The sequence below is a fragment of the Melanotaenia boesemani genome, chromosome 14 (assembly GCF_017639745.1).
Source record: "Melanotaenia boesemani isolate fMelBoe1 chromosome 14, fMelBoe1.pri, whole genome shotgun sequence".
Taxonomy (NCBI): Eukaryota; Metazoa; Chordata; class Actinopteri; order Atheriniformes; family Melanotaeniidae; genus Melanotaenia; species Melanotaenia boesemani.
The window spans coordinates 12,388,067-12,407,035 of NC_055695.1; the positions used below are offsets into that span (position 1 = coordinate 12,388,067).

The 18,969-nt window shown below is 39.1% G+C and overlaps 1 protein-coding gene across 2 annotated transcripts in view; it reads left to right on the forward strand.

Annotated features, from left to right (window-relative positions):
• syde2 (synapse defective 1, Rho GTPase, homolog 2 (C. elegans)) overlaps positions 1-9,927 on the forward strand; it is a 42,626-nt gene extending 32,699 nt beyond the window's left edge. For both annotated transcript variants that reach the window (XM_042007199.1, XM_042007201.1), the window contains exons 6-8: positions 1,905-2,086; positions 2,508-2,739; positions 6,595-9,927. In XM_042007199.1, the coding sequence (XP_041863133.1) occupies positions 1,905-2,086; positions 2,508-2,739; positions 6,595-7,298 (1,118 nt within the window). In that variant the 3' untranslated portion in view covers positions 7,299-9,927. The remainder of the gene's footprint in view (positions 1-1,904; positions 2,087-2,507; positions 2,740-6,594) is intronic.
• The last annotated feature ends 9,042 nt before the right edge of the window (positions 9,928-18,969 follow it).

Genomic DNA, 18,969 nt, shown 5'->3' on the forward strand with positions numbered 1-18,969 from the left:
CTTATGATATAACAGATGCACATCGAAGACTTTGAAGTGTAACACGGAAATGAATTTCGATCTTTCTGTTAAAAAGAAAGACAGGAAATGAATCACCTAAAACTTGTGTTATTCGCCAACATAAAAACATTTATTCTCAAGATACTGACAGATGATGGACCTACAATGTAGTTAAAAATAGACTGAAAAGCATTAAAGCCTCAGACTCCTTTAAAAAGCAGAGCATGGACTTACTGGGATTAAACAGTTAGCATGTTAAAGTGCGCCCAAGGAGATGTCAATGGATTAAGGAGCGGATCGTATTGTGGATTGCTGTAAATAGAAAGCAAGACGCAAATAAGAACAACACCACGGGTCAGTTAGAGGGAATCCAGCAATGTGGAGGTCGTGAAGTCAGAGCATCTATTTCTAGCACCATTTCAAGAATCAGTCGTCTCACATGGTTATGTCACTGCTTTGCGAATTTCTCCAAATAGATTGCGGTTGACCAGGTAACATATCCTCCTCTGCTTTGATGAAACAAATTTTTAAAGGCGTGGAGACTGTGGTTCATGTAAATCTTAACTAAATTTAATAATGTGCACATTTTTAAAACAAAAACTGCATTTTTTTTTTTGTTTTTTGGATAAAATATAGTCTGGCATTGAACAATATGGCAGCAGCGTGTTTCAAAAGTGGTGGCTTCTGTGAAATATTTTTCTGAATCCATTTATGTTAGTAATCTGTTTCTAATTAACCTCATTAGTTAATGGAAAACAGGTCAATTATCAATTAACCAGCAAAAGGCCAGCTTGTGGGATATTTTACTGTTTCAGGACCTTAATGCTGCAAAATGCTTGTAAATATTGTATTTGAATTTTATTGAGTTGTTGTGGGTTGTGTTTAAAAGCCAAATGTCATCTTTGTTATCATGTACAGCACAACAAGCACTGCTCTAAACAATAATAGTTAGATTATACCTATTTCTTTTGAGTTTTATGTTTCTCTGGTCCTTTACTGAAAGTGAATGTTTACAGAAAATGTTTACAGAGTTAACCATTAAGCAGGCATTATTGGGCAAAATGCATGCCTAGAAACAGTGTACAAAACAAAACCCTGTAAACAACTTAAATCTCTTAAAAGTTTCATTTAAATCAACTTGTTTTTTTCAAATGAATAATATTTGAACAGTGGCATTTGTCTTAAGTTCGGTTTTAGATCATCTCAACTTTTCGTAGAAATGGGGTCATCGCTTTGTTACTCTGCAAACATTAGGTGTGTGTCACTTTGGAGCAAAACCAATATCACTAATTACACAGCCTCCAGCCTTCCCTTCAAACTGATCCAGGTTCATGCGGAGGGAAAAGGGAGCAGACACACACCGCAAAGACCTGACACACTGCCAAAACCTTTTTTTTTTTTAATTCCCCCCTTTTGACTGATGAAAAGACATGCCAGTGATATTTCAGGGGCTTAGTGGAGACAGACAGCGTGGGTTTCATGTTTTTCCATAGCTTTTGTCTGAACTACTGGAGGCCGAAGTCACATCTGTGAACGTCCTGTCACAAACATCAGACCCTCAAACAATCGCACACTTATTGAGAAATCTCTGGAGTCACCACAGGATCACCCTTGGAAACAATAAGGCCTTAATTTGCAGCACAGACAATATGTCAGATTCAATCGTTTTAGCATAAGGAAAAGAAAAGCTGATTTCTCAATGGCAGCATCTCACAAGGATGTCAGTGATTTGTCAGGTATCAGAGCACATATTTCTCTATTCAAGTGGTGAAAAAACTAAATCCAAAGAACTTGTTTGTACTGTTATTAACTGACAGATCTTGAACCTCACCTTCCCATCCTGACTTAGCTACTATTCAGCTTCAATTTTAAATAACTTGCCATCTTTCTCTCCCTCTCTTCAGGAGTGTTAAAGGACTACCTTCGCGAGCTTCCCTACCCTCTGATCAACAAGCAGCTGTACGAGGCAGTGCTGGAGTCTATGGCCGCAAGACCACTGAAGATGGGAGCAGCAGGGTGTGAAAACGACCAAGCTGACTCGGAGCACACCGCTAGCCTGCTGGAAAACTTGCCAGAGGTGGAGAAGGTGAGGAAATAAACTGCACATCCCTTGTTGACTCTTACAGTCTGCATGGAACAAAATGCAGCAGTGAAAGTGTTAATTGTGGCAGAGATGGTAATGATGATAATGCTAAAGATTACTAGTGTTAAAGGAGCATTACGTAGGTTTTTACCCAGGGTGATAATAGTGGGCTCATGTTGTCCACAAAGCTTGTGCATGTGTCATTCTTACTGGTATGTTATTAGATTAGTAGTAGCTGACAATGAGTGAAATTTTTCATCACAGATGTTGCAATAGTGGTCATTGTAAAAGGAATTAACAAAGCAATGAAATCTTTAAAATTCCTCATAATGCATGGCTTTTTACTGCTGTTTGCAGTGGGAGTACTACAACTACTAATCATAATAATATGTCTTATTTGTTTGTGTGTGTGTGTCGGCATCAGATGACATTGCGGAAGCTTCTTGATCATTTGAAGCTGGTGGCATCCTACCAAGAAGTGAACAAGATGACATGTCAAAATCTGGCTGTGTGTTTTGGCCCAGTACTTCTCAGCCAGCGTCAGGAGGCATCCTGCCACACCAACCGCGTCTTCATCGACTCTGAGGAGCTGGCAAGCGCGTTACACTTCAAAAAACACATTGAAGTTCTGCATTACCTGCTGCAAGTCTGGCCAGGTAATTTCTGTTTTTTTTTTCTTTTCAGATAAACTAGATAATCTTTAAGCTTGAAAGAACATCTCATTTATAGTCTAAGTCATGCATCTCTTTTGTAGAAACCAGTCTTACAAATCAGTGTCAGCTCTGCGGCTCAGCTATATAAAGGCTGCTAAGGGACTGGGCTGCTTTGATCCTTGAGGTTTGAGGCTGGCACACGTGCAGCTGATAGCCACTGGCTACCATCTGTTTGCCCCTTCTAAGATCAAATTCTCCACAAGTGCTTCATCATGGTGAGCTGAGCCAGTCAGAGCAAAGCCAGTAAGCCCAAATGGAAAACAAACTTATGAGGCGTGGCTCCTCTGTCTTATGATCAATCAGTTATCAAGGACACATCCTCTGTAACAGCTTGCCTCTATGCAGGTCTTCTGTCTGCCTGCACAGCTGTTTCTGCCAGCTGCAGCTGTCTGCTCAGTGTGAGATGTGAAGGAACTCAAAGATTAATCAAAAGCCAGTCTAGTGATGACAAGAGCTTCAGGCAGTTGTAAAACAATCTGCATCAGTTACAGCAAATAATTTGATACGTTTTTTATGTTGCAGGTGTAATTTTATGAATCTGTGTTCACTCTATTTCTAATGAATGTGCGGACCGTTAGTGGCTGTTCAACATTTTGTAAAGAATTCAAACACAGGCAAATTACAAAAAAAAAAAGAAAAGAAGAGCCAGGTTGCCTATTCTGGTCACAGTTACAAAAACAAAAACAAAACAAAGAAACATTATGGCATTGAAACTGAAAATGTCCTTCTGTGTAACACACATTCAAAACTGCTTTTGCTTTCTGTAACTCACTATTTTCCCTGAGTGCAGTGAAATTCTATTCAGCATGTCTCATTTTTCAAAATGCACATGATTGCTACATTTTGAAAACTTTTTCCATCTTTGTTTGTAGCAAGCCCCCCAAGTTATAGTCTGAAAAAATGATTTTTTTCCTGCCTGCAGCTGATCTCACCTGGCTACTGTTTGTGTTGACACCAACAAAGCTTTCATTCCAGGTTCGAGCCTTTGTTTACATCCACAGTAGCACCTCCGTTCTGTCCTTTTCCCCAGCAAAGAGTGTAGAATGCATGGACTATAATTAAAGACATTCCAAGCTTAACCTTACCCCTCAGCCCCTGGAGTTTCACCCTAACATTTCACAATCATTATGGTATATTTTCAGCAAACACTTCACGCCTCTCACACACACATACCAGACCTTCTGAGGCATTGTTGCCCAGGCCTCAACTGCGAGTGTCTTTGGGCAAGTGCAAGGACATCTGATGACTGTTGGTGGAAAAACACTGAGGCTCTTTACAGGAAGAGTGAACGCGCACCAACATTGAGGAGGCTGAAGGACTTCTGTGTATAGACTGAATATTTAAAAGTCTGACAACTGTGCGTGAGCAGATGGCCTGTCAGCTAGAATGAAAGGGAATAAGATTGCTAGAGTCAATTATTTTTATCTCTTTTTGTTGTGCCAATGGACCACAGCAAGCACAGTCATGATGGCAGCATCTGGACTCCAGATTCATTTGGTTAAATTTTTCTATCTTTGCAAGTATTAATTAAGAACATTTAAAGCTAAGATGGGTGTATATTTTTATTCTTAAACCCAGTTGCAGGTTCAGTCAAAAAAGATGAAGCCTTCAAATCTTCAATTGCACATTTAGTTTAAGTTACTATTATGTAACTGAGAAATTATTGTTTTTCTAAAATGAGCTGAACAAAATTTAAAAACTTGGGACAAAAGCCTGGAAAAGGTCTATTATTAAAGTAAAAAAAAGACAGTTGATGGAGATTTGTGAACAGGTCGGTTATGTAATTGGGGATGAAATACTATTAGAGTCTCTCAGAAATAAAGATGTGGAGAGGTTCGCCATTTGGAAGGACAGGAAAACCATTTCTCAGCATAAAATTGCACAACTTTGTATGGACAAGACTGAAAACCAATCCACAGTGGCTGTAACCTTTGAATGGAAATAACTGATGTGGCATTTTCCAGGCTAAAGAGAAAAGAGGTCCCTCAGTTTGTCACCAGCATGAAGCTAAAAACCAGTATCTGTGATTGTACGGTGCTGTGTAATGCACATGGCATGGATAACTTGCATACTTGTAAAGGGACCATTACCTTACAGGTTTCGGAGCAAGCTAGCTGCCATCTACACAATAGCTTTCAGTGAGCATCTTGATTTCAGCAAAACAGTGCCCCACCACATTCTGCTTGTATTATATCAACGTGGCTCTGACAGACGAGACAAGAGCGCTAACCGTGGCCTGTCTGATGTTCAGAGGTGTCACACACTGAAAACATTTGGTTTAGTGGGTACCCCATGCATAGAGGCAGAAAGAAGTTGGCCCTTGCTTAATTCCCAGGACTTGGCCCATTGATACATGACATTCCCCTCCAAAACAAGCAAACAAAAAACATTTGGCACTTTTTCATCAACAAAAATATGACAAAAGAGGCACCAAACTGTGTCTCAAGCAAAAATGGGATAATTACTCTTCTAATTTTTATTCATGCCATCAGTGAATCATGTCTGAAATTAAATAACAGTGTCTCTGAAAGGAGGATAATTTCTGTTTGTTTCAAGTGATAATTGCTCTAGTCTGTAGCCTCAGGAGTGTTGTCAGATGTGCAACCTCTGCAGCAACAGTTAATGTGACGACTGAACAAAACCATTCATGGTTCTCCAATTCTTCTGCTTCAAAACTATGAAAACAATAAAACAAACAAGGCATCTAAATGTCATCTTTTATATATTTATCTAAAAAACTGAAACATAGGGTTACTTTATCTTGTACATCTGAGCATGACTTAAAGTTCTAACTGTGTTTTTGTTCCTTTCCAATCCAGTTAGGTAGAGCTAGCGGGCAACAAGTTGTAGAGAAAGAGGCAGACAGGTAACCAGACTGTGCTGGCTGTGTTGGAGTGCTCAGTGTTCTTTTTAATTGTTCAGTCAGATGATTCTGTCATAACATCTAAACAGGGCTTACGTTTGGTTAATTTTTAATTTTGGTTTAGTCAAAAGTTGATAACAAACAGAAGGATGGCAACAAAATCAGTGTGTGGTGGTGTGTGACTTCCGCATGCGTCTGCATTGGCACGTTTATTCACTTCGGTACATTTACTGCCCAGACCCCTACTGGACAGTAAATTGACTTACTGTCCACATGTTTAAATATGCTTGTTTATGAATTCAAAAAGAAAAACCATATTTTCTCACTTTGTGGAATCCTGCTTTTTTTCAGATTTCATACCATGTATGGTTTGGTTTATGACCCTCACAGCAATGTTTCCATCTTTCCATAAACAGTGTTCCAGTTGCTCATGATAATTCATAAACCTCTGAATAGTTTTAACTGGAACTACTTTCCACTGGGGAAATAATCCTTATGAAAACAATGAACAGACTGTTCTGTTTTTATGGAAAGTAAAGGTCTTTTTGTTTCAAAAGCTGTAGGAAAAAGGTTCACATTTTTTGTACAACATTAAAAATAATACCACAAATATCTGTATATTATCAGGCTTCTGCATGTTTTGGGTTTGCTTTGTATCAAATTATGATTATGCTTTATAAAGTTATTTATTGGGCTTACATGATATATTGTGGCCATGTGTCAAAAACTGTTTCAAAGACTAAATATTTCTAAGTATATTGTATGCAAACTGAATTACTACAAACTGTTAACACAAATGCTGGAGCTGCCATAAAAATATCCTTCACACTCTAAACTTGATGGAACAAAAGCTAAATGAGAAAATGTGAGGTTTTTTTGTTTTTTTTTTGCTCAAATGTTCTCATTGTATCTTTATTTTGTCTTTATTCCTACAGTAGTGGACCCACATGACCAGTCCTGTTTTCATCCCCATGCAGCATCTGTGGCTCCGGTCTCATCTGACCTGCTGTCACCTCCTCCTCTGCGAAGGAGGAAAGAGCGCCCTCAAGTCCTGAACCTCACAGAAGCAGAGATGGCGGGCGTTCTGCGGCCCAAGCCAGGACGTCTAGACAGCCCCAGCAATCGCTACGCTGGTGACTGGAGTGGCTGTGGTGAGAGTTACTTCCCCTCTGAAATGCTGCTGCCCCCCAGCAGAGAGGAGGCGGACTATGACGACGTTCCTTCAGAGGATACAGAGGCTGCTGAGGAGGGTCACAACAGGCAGGAGGACACAGTCGAGGAAGACCAAGAGAAGCTCATAAGTCCTGTGTCTGATCCTGCTGAGCAAACTCAGAAAGAAGAGGTGATGAGGGACGAGGAGGAGGAGGAGCGGGAAGAGGAGGAAGAGACAGGAGATAGTGATGGTTTAAACAACAGGAAGCCTTTAGAAGAGGAGGCAGATGAGGAGAGGATGTGTAAGCACATCTTTCCACCTCGCCTGCCTAAAGAGCACACCTACCAGGCTTACATGAAGATCCAGGACATCAGCCCCGTGCTAAGCAACAGAGTGAACCTGAGAGACCTGCAGGAGAGCATCGACACACTGATAGGAAACCTGGAGAGAGAGCTCAATAAGAACAAGCTCAATGTTGGATACTGACGCCTACACTGACACATATACAGACACACAGTTTGGGGCACTCCTTTACCGTTTAAGGTGCTTCTGAATATAGCCACAGTGTTTCCATGGAGATCTTGTGATGTTACCATGGCAACGTGGCACACGGTGCTGCTGTAAAAAACAAAACTAACAAGATGAGATGAGAAGAAATGAAACTGGGCACTTCTGGCATTTGACCTTACCAAATGACATTCCCTAATGTTGTTTTTTTTCCTGATACTTTGTTGACAGTCTTACTTTACTTTGTTGGTTTATTTCGGTCCATTTCTTTGTTCTGTGTTGTTATTGTTGCTTCTCTTCTTATTAGAAGAACCCATTGACCCCTCAGGGGTTTAAAAGGTGCCTTAATTTTGTGAAGGTGGAACGTTAAAAGGAAAATCCACCCTGAAATAAAACACATCGACTCCTATGAGCTTAATACTACCAAGAAGATATAATTTATGATGTTATTACGATTCAGTTTCACTATAAACCTGAACTTTTTCATTGTTACAAGGTAATAATCCACTCTATGTATTATGGGACTACAAAATAGTGACACTAATGCTAGTTGGTTTATGTGACCACACAAGTACAATAGAAGGAAAATATTGAGTTAAATATAAATTTAAATAAATTATTACCAGCAAAATTAGTTATGAAAGTAATTGAACTAAAATAAGTGTTTGAATTGAGCTAACTGGGTACTTGCACCTTCTTTAAGTGGCACAACAAAAGTGAATTAACTCTGGCCCAGTAATGATTGACTGCTTGGGCCAGTTTGGGCTGGAAATTAGCATATTTAACCATTTTCAGGCTACAGGTAGGTACTTGAATGTGGGAGAGGTACAGACATGGTTTGGTTTCAGCACCCAGACTGGGACCAGTGCTCTTCAGTCACATTTGTCCCATTATAATACTGAAACAATTTGTTATTTAACTTTTCTACTCTGAACAGTAAAGCTGCTATCTTCTATTTTCTGTTTAAGCATCTATAGAAAGTGTTGACTAAATCAACCAAGATTGTTGGAGGACAATGTACACTTTTGTTTTAGGATGGATTTCGTTCTTAAGGCAGCAGAAAGCTTTTCTATTGAGGTATAATACTCTAAATATTGTACAACAACAATGCACTTATAAGGCAGGTAGTGGTTTTAGATTATAATAGTTCATGGAATAAAAATGATTTTGTTGTGGTCTGAATTAAATGATGAACAGCCACATCTCAAACCTCTATATGAAAGAATGTTTAATTACATTGTGCAAGAGTTTTCATTGTTTAGAAATCCAGTTATGTATTCACATCTGGGCAGCATGTTTTCATGTGGCATTTGTTATTTTGGTTCTTGTCTGTTAATATAAGCTGGAATCAGGCTGCAATTAGTCTTATTTTAGCCTGAAAACTAGCCAGAGGGGCAGCTAGTCTGGCTCTGTCCAAAGTTAAAAGAAAAATCCCTCAACAGATCCAACTTAGTTGTTCTGTGGATGAGCTGATATGGACATAAAATTTATCTTCTTTACAACAAGAAAGCATAAGGTAAAGAAAATAAAGTCACCTTCCTACTTCCCCCACTTTCATTATACAGTGAAACAGACAATGTGAAGCACATTTTTTCAGCAGTGAAACAAAGAAGAGGCCCCATCTAGTTAGTAGGACATTACTAGCTGCCTAAAGCAGCAAAGGACATTTTCAGCAATCCAGGGATTCAGATTGATCAGTATTTAACTTCTATGTATATGTACATAATTATATAATGTATTCGGAGTATATTATTTTTACAGCTTATATTTCAGTGGCATATTTAAATACTTCCAATGACCTCGTAGTGTCAGCCTGTAGCAATAGTTGCTTATTTCCCCTTGAGTTGCCTGTACACATGGTAATGTGCTGGACTAATGGTACAACTTTAGCTGTAAAATTGTGCTCTTGCAGAAAAAATTATATTATTATTTTTGTTATTTTGTGTATATATTTGACATTGTGTTGTGTCTTTGGTGGACTAAGCTGTGTTCATTGCTTTTGCTCTTTTTTGTTTTGTTTTTTTTAAGGTACTGAACGTTGCATGGTCAAAAGCTTTAATGAAAAACAAGGCTCTGTCTCATCTGCCTTTGTGCTTCATATTTATGTGTAAAATAAGAGTATTTTGTATGTTCATTTGCTCCAACCCTATGTTCCTTCAATAAACAGACGACTGCATTGTAATTATTTTTTCTTCCAAGGGACCTCGAGGCAGTGACTGGATCTTTGAAATGTACAAGATGACTGAAACATAGAAGCAGTTTTACATGGTCAAATATTTCGTGACACCTCAGGTGTCTTCTTTAAATTTACATGCATTCATCCATTTAGTTGAATATTAAGTTAATTATTATGATGTAGAAGAAAAAGTTTTCAATTTTAAAAGCTTATACTTTTTATTTTTATCTGAAAAATAACTTTAAAAGTGTTCTGAATATATAAATAAAAAAAGCTGTTGCAAAATTTGCTGTGAATCTGCTGCTTGGTGCAAACATTTATTTTATACAATCATTACAAAATATGGACTGGAATTCTGACTTCACCTCTGTATAAACATGAAAAAATCAGCCCCTACGCTCTTAACAATAAAGAAGTGCAAAAGAAAAAGTCCCTGTTGGAACATTTCTGATTGTAATTAGAGTATTTGTAAATTTCTGTTTGGTCAAATGTCTTTCAGGTGGATTCCTCTACGTTCTAAAAAACAAGAGCCACTGAATGGAAATCTGCAAATCTGTATTAAAAATTTAATAAATGATTTGATCTGGTAGTTTTGTTTGTACACTTTATTTAAGAGTTGGTGTTCTTGGTACTTGCATATCATTTGTGCAAACACTGCTGTGCTTTGATGAAGCTGTGGCAGCTGCTGAGTGGATCTTGTGAAAGTGATTTCAGCAGGACTCCTTCAAACCATCTGCCGGCACTGATGACACAAAAAGGACCAGAGCCTTATTTGTTGGTAGACATTATACAAGATGTGATCAGCTTTTCCTGCAGATAATTTTTTAAACTGGTTTTAAATGTAGAATTTTAAATCTAGAGTAATTCCAGCATACAAATGTCCAATTTGCTCAAAAGGCTTTACTGAAAGCTGAGTTCCAGTTATTTTATTATTATAATTCTTTAAATGGTTTTATATTTTTTGTCCTTGCTGGGGTTGTAAACGAATATTGGAACGCTAATAATGAAATTTAATGTGTAAAGTCTCTTGTGGTTGCTTCCCACATACACCCAGTGTACAATATAACTACAGCAATGTTTGCCTCATCTGTGGTGTGTTATGTTTTAGATCATATGAATAATTTCTGTCTCGTCCTCTGTCCTTTGGAAGAAAATGTGACAGTTAAATCACCATTAAACATAACCGAGAAGTGCGTTGTATTGATCCTGAGAAATGTTCGGTCATGATAAAGTATATTATTTTACATTCCTGAGTGGTTAACCTTTTGATCTACCTTGTATTTCATCTGAGATGTTTAGTTATTATTAGATTTATAACTAATTTAAGCCTTTGTATAGTAATTTCTACTGAAAGTAATTTCCTAACCCTAACAAATAGCCCATCATGTAAATAATGTTGATTTGCATTGGGTGTGTACTGCTGCAGCACCTGCCGGCATCAATAAAGAGTTGATTGGCTCGGAGGGATAAAATTCTGATGCTCTGGAAATTTGGTTATCTAGTTGAACCACTTCCCTATTCTTCTTCCTACCAGCTCACGCCCAGTGCCAGTTCATGGCACATCAGGAGAAATGTGCAAATATTTCCTAATCTCCTATGGGAATATTTTTGTCAATCAATCTAAAAAGTACACTAAACCAGTGGTTCCCAACCTATTTTCCTTGGGGACCCCAAATACTAAAAAGCCAGGGACCCCCCTGCCCCACCCCATGCCGATACCATGCTTGGTTTTGTGTTTTCAAAAGTGAGATTCTCACCATAAATAATGTATTCTGGCTGAGTCCTGTCCTTTGATATAGCCTATGTTAGAATAACAACATATAACCTTCATTTTTTTCTTAAAATGGGGACAATGTGTGGACATTAATCCCAATGGCTCTGAGTGTTCAAATACTTGGGGGCCCCCTGTGCTTTTGGGGCCCCCTTGGGGGTCCTGGAGCTCAGGTTGGGAACCACTGTACTAAACTAATCTTAAAAAACAGAATGGTTTATGTATAAATCAGTTACTGGAGTCCTGCATCCTTTTGATTCAGGACTTTACTTATGGTCACTTTAAGGTTTTAAATGTCTGTTTTGTCCAACACCAGAAATTCAAGTCCTTCTATATACATACATTCACTTTTTTTCTTTGCCACAGTTAACACAAAAAAGTGCTAGAAAAAAAAAATCTGAAACATAGGCCGTGTGTTGTTGTGTCCTGCTTGACTTACAGCCATGATACTGACTCAAAGGTCAGCAGAGATTACGGGAACGGATCAGAAGAAGAAGAGGAGAAAAGGTCTGGTTTCACATGCAGGTGGCTGTCAAGGATGTTTATCGAATGAGGCCCATATCTCTTCTCTCCTGAATTAGAAATGAACAAAAGTTCAGTTCAGTTCACTCTGTCAGACTGCCTGATATTAGGTAGAGATCTTCACAGTTCAAACAGACTTTGTCTTATTTTGTCTGCCTTTCTCCCCATATGGGATTTCATTCTTGCTTTTATTGTAGGTGATAGATCAGCTTTGTAATTCAGATGTGAAGAAAGTACTTCTAAAATAGGCACTTATCTAGAGCCAGCTCACAAATCTAAATATAAAACACTTGTCCAGATGTTTGAAGATGAAGTTTTAAATACTTTTTAAATAAATATTACAGCTGAAGTGGATCTTTTTTTAAATTTAGTCTTTGCAAAAGGCCCAAAAATAACTTTCAGGCTGAAAAGAACGTTATTCTTAGATGATATATGTTTTCAAACTGTCAGTAAAATATTTGGCTGCATTATCACAGAAACTTCAATCGTAACTGTAACTAGATGAGTGAATATAAACAGGACTGGAAGTGCAAGCAGATATGTGTATATTTTGTAGTCTAAAGCTACCTCATTGCTCACTGCAATCATGAAAAACATGATATGAACTTACTGCAGCGACATCCAACACGAGCTGAAAACCACTTAGTGCTGAAAGGCCTCTGGCTACTTCGGCTTGTCATGCTGTCTACCAGAAATGTGTCACCTCATCCAGAGCCATCAAGGCAGCTTTCACAGCATTATTTGAATTCACTGCATATTTTTGAAAACATTTCACTATCAAATTGCAGTTCTGAAAGTTGCTTTTAAATCTACTCATGGTCAATTTTAGTTTTTAATGATCTGCATGCTGCTTATTTCATATTCTGCATATCTTCCAAGTACCGCCTTCCAACAGAAGATTTTACAGGATAGCTAAATGCAGCTGCAAACTGGGAATGTCCCCAAAGCTGAGATCCATTCTGGGAGATTCCCACAAGCCAGCAAGGGCAATTCCCTGACATATTTCAAGTATCTGCTGCCCACAACAAAGAGGTGAATTGAAAAACAAATATAAATAAGTTTCGTGATGTTAAGATTATTGTTGTCTTTTTCCCATCAGTAACAGACAACATAAACAGTGAAATATGGTCGAAGTGTTGAGTCATTTTATCCCGTGTTGTGTGATATTTGTACTCAGTTTATGTTTATAGTTACCACCAAAATAATTTAACAGTTGGAAACTACAGCTCTGAAAATGTCATGTGTTACCAACTAAACAGATTGCCTGTAAAATTTCTATAATGTAAGCACCATCCTTAGCAAAATATATATGCTTAAGAAAGCCTATATGAAAATTAATTCTTTTATTTCTTCTATAAATGTAGGTCATGAGAGTGCTAACATCAACTAACATTAGCTTTCAGCCCATTACAGCCAGAATATCGGAACTACCACCAGAGGATTTGAGTGTGCCATTAAGTTTCTATGAGGTCAGGAAGCCTTTTACATTGAGACTAATATTTCCAAGCCGAATCCCCACATTTGATTTATGGTTGGACCTGACCCAAATGACAAATCTGATTTATTTCCTATCTATTTCCACTGTTGCTGTTTAAGTAAAAAAAAAACAAAAAAAACAAGAAATGTAGGTAAGTTTGTCCTTACATATTGTAGTCATGAATCCACCCACTGCTGACAGAGATAACCCAAAATCCTCCGTACATGACAAAAAACATGCTTTGTATGCTGGATCTCTGATGTAATCATGGAACTTTGTCACAAGGGTGATCACAGTCTCCATGTCATTAGTTTCCAGTTGCAAAGTTACATTTTTCATGTTTAAACTTTTACCATCTTTCATTGGATGGCTCATTCCATTCAGTGCAAACTATTCACTCCTTGGGTGAGTAAAGTCTTGGTAATAGCTGGAAACCTTTATGTAGTGACCCTGGGTACACATTCCATACATGCAGTGGCCTTCAATAGGAGGGCTATTAAACACATTTTATCAAGGTCCCAGACATTCTGCTGTGTTTTTGAGGGTCTTTTGTTCCCTTGCAGTACAGCCTCTGTACTTGGCAGCTCATCTGAGAGCCAGGGGGCAGATCTCTTGATGCGGGGCTGACAGATCCGCCTGTTCTGGACTGTGGTGATGATGGAAGAACAGACCAAAGGAAAGGGGGAGAAGATGAAGAGAGAGGGAGAAGTGAAAGTGAAGAATAGAGGGAAGGAGAACACAGAGGAGCGGTGCTTCAGATCCTCTGGGGCTGGGCCTCACACAACGTAGGCCCTCTTCTCTGCTCTACAGGCCTCTTCCCTCCTTCACCTCCATTGCTCTGTCACTCAGGACTGGACTATTTCATTTTAATAAGAGTAATCCCTCCTAAAGGTAAGCTGCTCATCATCCCACTCCCACCCCTTCAGAACACAACACTCCCCTTTCAGCTCCTGGACAAGATGAAGGTTTGCTCTGCTTGATAGGAGAGAAAAATGTGAAAGGTGAGACTGAAAAGAGGCCTTGACAGCAGCTGTGCTCAAGCTCAATGAGATTTGGGCCTCACTGGTTTGATAAAGTTGCAGGTGGTGCACCTTTAGTGGTAGTTCATCCTCCAAGTAGCCTTTAACTTTATGCCGATATGAAGTGTACAGATAACTTTGAGTTATCCAGAGGAAGTGGAGTGATACAGCTGGCATTTTAGTGCATGCTATCTCCTTCCTGCTGTCAACAGAGCACTCTGCAGATGTCAGCAGTTTAACTTCGTTTCCAGGCTGCTTGAGGTGGTAGCTCATTGATGCTGACCACCAGCTAATATGATTTTATTTTTCAAAGGAGCACCTGGACATTATGAGAAAACATTTTTTTTTCTCAATTTAAAGGATTCAAACATGTTTTATGGATAATGAACATGAATGAGTATGAATCCCTGTTATGATGAGTGAATGAACTACTTCAGGAATGATATGAAGGGAGGGAATCAGAAGCACAAAACCCCTCGCTTATGGCAATAGTCATTATAAGATATATTAGTTTATTCAATTCAATGACATTTTCTGCAGCATAATTTGAAATAAGACAAACAATAAAGCCTGCAATATGACTGTAAATTATAATGCAAGGCATTGTAGAAATGTAGTGAACATCAAAAGTACCCACAACTAAATTTACTTAACTACAGATACACAAAAAACATACTTAAGTACAAAGTACTTGTACTTCGTTCCATTCCACCATTGCCCAAAAGCTTATTTCACTGTACTAAATACCAAACTAAATCATGTTCACTCAGTGTTGACATCTTTGGCTGTGCTCTGTAGAGTATCATTTTTCACCATTTTCTTCTGGCCAGTAGGTTAATGTTTGTGACATTTTGAGTATGTAAATTTGTCTGAAAACAGAGAAATTTAGCAACTCTCATCCCAACTATATGGCGACTCTAAAATGGGCAAGACACAGACATGATTTCAGGTCTCACTGATAATTCTATGTCACAATGAAAAGTTTCCAGACCTCTAATATTTTGGACATCTTAGCAGTGCCAGACTAATAGCTGAGATGACAGACCCCCATCTTCTTAGGTTTGCATCCTAGTCTGGAATTATCCAAGACAATGTTAAGTGGTAGATTAAAATGACAGCACCTGAATCTGAAATTCTCCAGTTGAAGCATTTTTAGCATTTTCTAACACGTGACAATAGCTCAGATGAAAACATTGTTTTTGCTGGCTGGTAATGGTAAGTGTGGCAAGTGTAAGCAAAGAAAATCAAATGTATGTTAAATTTAACTTTAATAAACTGGTTATGGCACAAGCACAAAACTATGCTAAAATATAAATATGTTAGAAATGGAGACAAACAGTGTCACTGAAGACATTGGCATGTTTATCAAAAGGTAATAGTAAACGTTTTACTGAATCATAGTTTATGCTGAATGCTGTTGTCCGAGATGCTCAACAACAGGCAAAATAAACTTAAATAATTTGCAAAGCTATGAATAATAGTTCTACATATTGAGTTAATCAACTCCTTTAGGTTTTGTGTTTAATGACCTAAGACTTATGATTCCAAATTCAGATTGTATACACTGATATACATTCACACACCCTTGTGTGCAGAAACCCACTGTTGACATAATGTAGATACAGTCCTTTACCCTCACAATCACAACTGAAAGCCTTCCCCTTGCCTTCACCCTAACTTAATTCCAACTTTAACCCTAAATCCAACTTTTGACCCTCAAAGAGCATTTTAAACAAGTGGGGTCAAGCATTTTGATCCACAAAAAGTTGTTGAATCTTGCAAGTATACTGAGCTTATGGATTCCAGACTCCATGAAAACACACACACACACACACGCAAACATTGATGCTACAGGCTGCTGTAGACCTTGGGAGGGGCTGATAAAATGACAAGAATCCAAACTGTTGAGAGCTTTGAAATTGGAAAATGAAAAAGAGTCGAGGGAACATTCCACAGCAGTGTCCTGGTCACCTGATCTCTTATGAGGTCAAAGTTCACCAAATGAAACTCACTACCAACCTCACTGCAGCACTAAAGAGAAACAGCCCTTTTGGTTTACATCAATGAAAACAAAGCTTGATAATTTAACTGAGAATAAATAAAATAACTGGGCGGCTGCTTTGAGGTTAAAGGAGCTTATCAACATCCTCACAGACACAAGGAATGTATTTTCTTTCTACTAAAAGCAAACGTTTTGAAAGAAAAAGAAACAACAGTCCTTCTACGAGACCCTGATTCTCACTTACAATGTTTTAGCTTTTGTCATGCAACAATCTCCTTGCACTGCATGATCCCTCCCTCTGCAGCTGGGGTCTGACTTGGATGACCATGCATGAAAATGTGCAGGGTGCCACCATCTTTGGAGATCTGTGGAGCCACAAAAAAAGACTCACCCCACCTAACACCCTCCCCAGCAGGAGCTGCTAAGAGGCCAGCCAGAACAATGCCAAGGCAATGGCTTAATTCGCCAAGCCAGATTTACAGCCCCTCCTACACAGCACCTGCTTGCATTGTTTCCCTGGATTTAGCATGAAAACTTTGAAGAACTGACGATAAAAACTGAACCGCAGGCCATCCATTCTGTTTAGACAGCCCCCTCGGTTACAGATCATTTTATGTTTGGGAAATCTCTTGGCGTTAGATGAAGAAGTCAACTGTGGAATATCTGACATCATGAATACCCCTCATGCCAGTGGGAGTCTCTGGGTTTATGGCTGTGCTGTTGTCCATTGTCCCAAACATTAAAGGAGTGCTGAGCAGCAGAGCAGCTAAGAATTCTGCATATTTAGGTGGAACCTCAAATGCCTCAAATGTTTATGGTTTGTTACAAATAAATTCACTCAACTGCATAACATTCTTTGTATCAACCATTAGAAGTATAACTAACCAGCAAGTGTGAAGACACCCCTTGTGCAAGTGTTGATTTGCAGGCAGCACATTCCTGAGCTGGTTTAGAAGAACATGACAGGCTTTGCAGAAGGGAGAGGTACTGCAAAGCAGATCTGCCAGAAATGTTTGAAGAGAAGATGACTGGGGAGTGAAGGCCCCTTTTGTCACTGGGACCTTGTTGGTGTCTTAGGGGCCATATGGATGCCTGTCTCTGTGCACCCTCACATCAGCCTATTCTTCACCCTCCTCCACTCCCTCCGTTCTGTGATAGGGCCGTCCACATGAATGAGTCATGGCCTCAGTGAAGTCGACCCCAGCTCACTTCAGCTGCGGAGAATCCTGTTTTCCATCTTTCCTCTCACCCTCTCCTTCCCCCTCTCTTCCAACATATGTGTTTTGTGGCGTTTATTGATTCTCTCAACCCTCAAGCTCACCCTTTTCTTTTGAGGCAACTTGGACACAGTATGAAAACTTGGCAATAGACAGCTGCCCCTACATTATGCAGTGTTTGACCCGTACCCCCTCCTTTGCAGCTTCTTTTCTGGCAGGATACTGGTTGTCAGTTTGACTATAAGTTTGCGGCGCTACTTTTCTGTCCCAGTAAGGAGGAAAACTAATGAAACTAGGAAGATGGAAAGCTACTTACTGCAGGCATTCTCAGTCGTGAAAAATGTGAAAGAATATTTTCTCTAATTAATCCTTAACCTTATAGTGAAATCTGAAGTTACAACCTCCTTTTCCTCTCAACTCTTCTCATACTGAAGCTTAGTCAGGAGCTCACTGCATTGTATTTGAACATTAAGGGTGTCCCTGCAGCACTACACTGACTGGGAGATATATAAGTGCAATATTTGCAATTTGATGCTAACGCAACCGGGAAAATATGTTGACAGTATACTGCACTTACAGTGTTTCCAGTGTCACTTCCGGAGTTTCCCAGTCCTCATTACTGTTAGCATTGTCTACAGACAGTGCAGGTGTTCTTCTTCATAGCCCTCAGTGTTGCAGCAACAGTGTTTCTCCCTAACCAAACGCTTGCCTTGCACTTTACTTTTTACGTTTTTGAACTACAGTGAATTCTCTTATGTAATTGGAAGTGAAGAGTGAGGCTGTACATGTTCTGCATTTTAGCCATTAGATAACATTTGAGACATGTGCATTCTGTCCTTTTAGGACCTTATAAGTGATTGTACTGCAGTTGTTTAATACATTGTTCTCCCCCCAGGTGCTTAAAAAAACCTGCAGTGTAAACTGTTGCCTTATAAAATACACAAACTGAGAAATATTTTGAATTCTTTGGATAATTTGGAAATAACAGCTGGTAACTAACGGTTTTGCATAAGGTTACCCTGTCTGTAATTTTTAAGTTTTTAATCTTCTTTTAAGCCAAAGTCAGCTTCTTTTGGTGTGTCTGGATGATGGCGTGGTGGTTAGCAGTGCGGCCTCACAGCAAGAAGTCTGCTGCGGGGAGGTTCAAACCCTGGCCTTACTGTGCGGAGTTTGCATGTTCTTCCAGTGTATACGTGGGTTCTGTCCGGATACTCTGGCTTCGTCCCACTGTCCAAAGGCATGCACATTAGGTTATTGGACACACAAAATTCTCCCTAGGAGTGAATATTAGTGGTTATTTGTCTTTCTGTATTGGCCATGCAATGAACTGGCAACCTGTCCAGGGTATACCCAGCCTCTTACCTGCTACTAACTGGGATAGGCTCCAGCTTTCCGCGACCCTGAATTGGACTAAGAAATATAGAAAATGAATACATTTTTTAGACATTTACGTATCACACAAGATG